Genomic DNA, 6000 nt, shown 5'->3' with positions numbered 1-6000 from the left:
AAATGATAAAGGAACTGTCACACTGCCTGTCTGATCTGCCCGGTTTAGTTTAGGTCTCTGTGAGTTTTGTTTATTGGTCTGTTCAGTATCTGTTATTTAGTATGTGTTTTGAGTTCCAGTTAGATTCTTGCCTTGTGTTTTGAAACTTGTTAGTATCTGTCTGTTTTCCCCTGCTGTCTCTCTGCCTGCCTGTCTGCTGTCTTTATCAGTATCACCTGTTTGTGCTCCCGCCTTCCTTGTTAGCCTGTGCTTAAATGTGTGTCACTTCTGTTCAGCTGTTGCTGGTTTGTGTCTATGTTTGTCCACTGCTGTGTGTCTTGCCTGCCTGTTTCTGCCTTGTTTTTGGATTGCCCTTTGTTGGACTCTGCTGTAAGTTCTGTGGGCTTAAATAAGTACCCAGAAACTCTACCTGTTCTGCCTCTGTGTCCTGTATTTGGGTCCTAAAACCTGTTCCTGCCAGCACACACAACAAATCCTGACAGGAACCTTTTATTCCATCACCACATTCAAGTTGTTTTACTGAATTAAAGAAACTATTCGCTCCATAGCAGTGATAAAATAGAATATTCAATTTAAGCACTGTAAGAAATCAATACAAATATGTTGTATTCATTCGCTCAGTTTACGGTGAATTGCTGAAATTCTTGAGAGCTCACATTCCAAGTTTTACAAGCCACATGTATAATGCGATTTGGTACACAAACTCTACAAGAAGCACAACATTTCATGGAGATCCAGATGTTACATTCATTTGCATAAGCCATGATACTACCTGTGGTTTTTTGCTCTGCCTAAAATGAGTAAAGCCTCAGTGGAGATGGCAGATAAAGTGAGCAGGTGTTCTTGAAAATAGGACATACTGCAGTGTCACATAATGCACAACCTCTCAGAGGTACATTTGTTCAACAGAAAAGTATCTGTACAGTGTGTTTGCATATTTTTTTTATACAGATATCAGTTCAGGATATATAAAACGTTTTCCTCACTCATGACCCAATGCTACTGAATTCCAGTGGAATTCCAGTTGTTGCAGCAACACAAGGATGGAAATACATAGATAATTTAAGATAGTAAAAGATAAATAATAACAGATATATAAAACTAAAATGAGAAGAGAACTAAAAACTATACAAGGCAATTAAAGACAAAATGACAACATAAATTTGGAGCAGCAAAGTCAGCAGGTCTAGTATATGTAAACACTATCCACCAGATTAATAAATAATTTTATTAAGAAATTAGGAATTTGTGTTTGTATTAATATATAAATATAATGTGTTGGTAATTGGTAAAAGCAATAACATAATATTATATAGTATAGTATAATATAGATATAAGACACAGTCTAAGATGAAATTTAATAATATATCATTATAAAATGTACAACAATATAACAGTCAAGTGTGATACAATAGTATTATAGTAATTATGGTATGAGTATAGTAGTTTCAATTGAACAGGACCTAGCTGATTTTTCTAATTACTTATATTTTTTTCTTCTTTTGTATGTGAATTATCAAGGAATTAAAATAGCTGACAATTAAGTTTGGTCCCCCCTTTTTCCACAGTACAGTCCAAGTAGTGTGTCAAGTCTTCAGTAGAAAATTGCAGTCTTTCAGATCTGTTTATGCCAATTAGAAGAGAATAATGTCCCAAATTCCCTACATGCGCAACAGTGCTTTTAACGTCCTGTTGCAGGTGGTGTGGTGCGTAATTCAATGAGAACACTAAGAGCAAAGATTATAAATGTTTACTGGTGGAAAAGTTCCTGTCTGTTTGGATCACCATTGTGTTTCCACTTCCATACTGTTCTGTTGTGGAGTCTGTCAACTCCTCAGTTACGAGATAAAATGCACTTGGCGTTCTTCAAGCCATTGACCTTGTGACAGTTATTGATAAAGTTGGAGTCAAGGGCCAGCATGACCAAATTGAATTCACAATTGTGACTTAGATGGACACAAATATCTGACAATTTTGAATCATAATATGTAAGTAAGTAAGCATGTGGCTGTAGGGAGTGAATTTGATACTTGCTGTGGTTAGTTATTTTCATTAATATCAGTAGAAATAATCATGACTTAACTTAACATGTATAAAAGTCACGCAACAAGTTTCCATCCTGTCTTTGTCTTCAAGCTACAAAAAGAGGGGTCTCTGGGGGTTCCCTCTAACAATGCATTCTAGGAAGTCTGCAAATATGGCAATTGTGTTTCTCTGGAAACTTAATTAAACTCTTAGTAGTGTAATCATTCAAAACATAGTGTCAGGCCACTTTAACCCTTGTGTTTTCTTCCCGTCAACCATGCACTTTTTGTCCTCCCAGGTCAAAATTGACCCGGTCTGGTTTGCCTGGTTTTAAAGCAACCAGTTTAACTAATCACCCAATTCTGTGTTACACCTTCTTAGCCAACTCCATTCTAACTCATTACCACTTATTACCACTATTTTTACACTTCTTGATGGAATTTCTTGTCAATATGTCTCATTTTTATGAAACTATACCAAATTTATAAGCTAAAAAAAGCAGAAATTATGAATTCTTTTGACTAATAGTTAAGATCAGAGGACTATTTGTTGATGGATTATCACAGACTGGTATATGTCAAAGTTGAGTCAGGATACTGTTTTAGAAGCATTGCATTATTTTTAATGGTAGCACATATACACACCTGTTGTCCTTATGGGTCAAAACTGACCCGGTCTGGTTGGCCTGTTTCTAAAGCATAATGTAAAAAATGATCTCCCAATTCTGTGTTACACAATGTCAGCAAACTTTATTTCAGCTAATCACCAATTCATTTTACATTTCAATAAACCTCATTTACATTAAATTTTAAAAATTTTTAGGAAACCAGCAGAAATTATTATTTATTTTGGATAATCACAGACTGATATATTCCTAGGTCAACATTTGATGGAATTTTATTCACAAATAACAGAGTAAACAAAGAGCTAAATAAATTCATTTACATAGAACAGTCAACATTTATTTCTAAAACTTAAAACTTTAGTTTCAACATTTCAAAACTTGTATAATATACATGTTTATTACTTACATGTGTAAGTGCAGTTGTGTGTCTCTGTGTGAATGTGCTATCATTTGCATGATGGGCAGTGGGTGGTGATAATGGCATGTTTTTTGCAAATGTTTGCCATGCAATTTTGGCACCTGATGCTGGTTTTGAGATCACTCTTGCCAGGGCAGAATCGGCACCTCTTCCTTGTGGCTGCAGCTGGGTTAGTAGGAGCTGCTGCGGAGGTAGAGGGTCCATCCGTCTGGATTTCCACAACCAAGCAGATGCTGGCGCGCGGGGAAGAACCTGGCGTCTTTTGATTAGAGGCATCACCAGTTCTCTCCCAAGCTCCTCAAGGAACAGCCTCCTCCTGTGGCACTTCCCCTGATTGTATGTTGGGTTGATCTCAGTCCACAGTACAAATGAATTGTAGGCAGACACATCTAGTATGTTATAAAAGATCACCAGGGGCCAACGGGCTGTCTTCCTCTTACATGTGTACACACTTGTAACCTGCAACAAAAGAAACAAATACATAACTCAAAATTGACACTACACTATATTTTATTACACATAATGCAATGAATTGGACTTTGCATGAATGACAATAAATATTGCATGAAAAAAGTGAAATACCTTGTCAAGGTTGTCCACTCCCCCTTTGTTGTGGTTGTAGTCAAGGATAACTTGGGGCTTTTTGTCTTCCCTGGCGCTGACAGCAGTATCCCGATGAAAAGTGCTCATCAGAAGCACATTTCTTCCTTTTTTGGGACAATAGGACACAATAGTATGTGTCTCAGAGAACGCAAACTTGGAAGAATATCGAGCCCTGTCTTTTGTGGCAAGCAGTGCTGGTGGAAGCTCAGGTTTATTCTTCCTTACTGTTCCCACCATGGACAGCTTTCTCTTGAGCAGCTCCTGGCCAAGGGCATGTGATGTAAAAAAATTATCACAAGTGATTGTTTGTCCACGGAGACCTTCTGCCATCTCAAGAACCACACGCTTGCCCTGGTTTTTTTCTGGCTGTCCATCAGCAGGTTTGCCAGTGTACACTTGCATGTTGAATGCATAGCTGGTCCTGGCATCGCACGCTGTCCAGATCTTTATGCCATATTTCCCAGGTTTATTAGGCATGTATTGCTTGAAGGCACAGCGACCTCTGAAGGGGACCAGGCGCTCATCCACAGTCACATCAGCTCCCGGGTTGTACATCTGCTGCAGGAGACACACCCACTTGTCCCATACATCACGAATGGCAGCGAGTTTGTCACTTGCACGGCGTGCTGTTCTTGTATCTCGATCGTCGAACCGAATGACCCTTGAGATAATGTGGAACATTTTGAGGGGCATTGTGGCCCCAAAAATTGCTCGACCAGACTGGGCATGCCACAAACTGGCCGTGGATTCTTTATTGGATCGATATACACCAGCGAGAATCAACAGACCTAAGTATGCCTGGAGAGCTATCCCATCCATCTCTCTCCACTTATTGCCATAAACACGATGCCCCTCTTTGTTGGTCATGTTCAGCACAATTTTTTCAACTTGGTCTGGCAGAAACAGTTGAAAAGCAGTCGTTATACTATCAACGCGAGCCACTGCGTACCTTGTTGGACCCCTGCAGGTGTTCATCTGCTGAAAACCAAAACACCGTGACTTATTGACCCTTTTGCAACACCGGGTCAGATCTGACCCGGGAAGACCAAAAACTGAATAAATTTGAAAAAAATACCCACAATTCGGTGAAAGTAGTGATCATTTTGTTTGTTTGTTTAGAGCATAGTGTGGAAGCATCCATGTTATTTTGGTGTAATTTCATGAAATAAAACCACATTTTTCATACAAAAGAATTTCAAAACGGGTCAAATTTGACCCGAAGACAACACAAGGGTTAAGTCAGAAGAGGTCATGTATGTATATATATGTATTGTCTTTAAAACTGCAGAAAACATAAATCATGTGTAAAGACATGTCATATGACATGGTGATGACATGATTTAATCTTTAGTCCTATTCTTATCCATCTATGCCTCGATGGTACAGTACAACAGAGATTTATGGCCCTGCAATGTAACAACTGCAAAAATGATAATGCTTTATATGTGAGACAGAGCTTGGAGCAACATGATTCATGTATGGAAGTCTGGTGATGTTTTTTTCTTATGTGCTGAAACTACCAGCAGACATGTGAAAATACACAGTTAAAAATGTAGCAAATGAAATGCTTTTGTGGGGCTGAATGCAAGGGTAAAGCATGTACAGCCCACACAGTCCATTGTACACTGTCCTCATGGTCATGAGTGTGATGATGGTATATGGTCGCCCCCATGTGGAGAAATCTATTCACAACTTCTTGGAGTGACTTTGGCATCTTACACATATGTTGTACTTATGTAATCCTAAATTGTTTTAATATGAGTATGTAGTCAAATGTTCCGTTTACTTCATCTATTACAATGGTAATAAATTAAGACATATCCTATATGGCATTAGTCCCTGAATGGCTTATTTCTAAATTTCCTGTAACCAACTGAAGAGACCCACTGGAGCATGACAGGGATTGATTTTCCTGTATGCATATTTGCATTTCAACAGAACACTTGTGCCAGAGAGGGCGTTCAGCACAGACGGTTTCTATGAGTCACCAGTGCAATGCATCACCCCCCTTAGCCTTCATCCATTCAACGTACTGCTCACCATACAGGGAACAGTATGATAATTTTGACTTAATGCTGTGAGTTACAGAAGGTCTTATATACGTCTGAATGTAAAATGTGTCAGGGGTCAATGCTTGTTGGATGTGTGAATATGCTGTATGCTGGCTGAGGGCCGGGGCACTTTTCTTAGCACAATGAAACAGAAAATGGACATTTGTTGTAAAATATATAGTAGGCCTAATGTCTAACTTTAACAGTAGGCTATGTCTTTTCAAAGAAAAGACAAAAGTTACATTTTACATAGCATTTAATCTTCTTGGCTCTTTGGT

At 38.6% G+C, this 6000-nt stretch overlaps 1 protein-coding gene across 1 annotated transcript; it reads right to left on the bottom strand.

Annotated features, from left to right (window-relative positions):
• Positions 1-2897: 2897 nt before the first annotated feature.
• LOC119904949 (piggyBac transposable element-derived protein 4-like) lies at positions 2898-4895 on the bottom strand. The gene is made up of 2 exons (XM_038721564.1): positions 3651-4895; positions 2898-3527 (listed from the first exon to the last, which is right to left on the bottom strand). The coding sequence occupies exons 1-2, from the start codon at positions 4644-4646 to the stop codon at positions 3000-3002; spliced, it is 1524 nt and encodes a 507-aa protein (XP_038577492.1). The 5' UTR covers positions 4647-4895; the 3' UTR covers positions 2898-2999.
• Between the last annotated feature and the right edge of the window lie 1105 nt (positions 4896-6000).

Source organism: Micropterus salmoides, unplaced genomic scaffold (assembly GCF_014851395.1).
Source record: "Micropterus salmoides isolate LMB-PRFRI ecotype aquatic unplaced genomic scaffold, ASM1485139v1 Ms_hic_scaffold_16, whole genome shotgun sequence".
NCBI lineage: Eukaryota > Metazoa > Chordata > Actinopteri > Centrarchiformes > Centrarchidae > Micropterus > Micropterus salmoides.
This window is presented reverse-complemented; position numbering and strand designations above follow the sequence as displayed.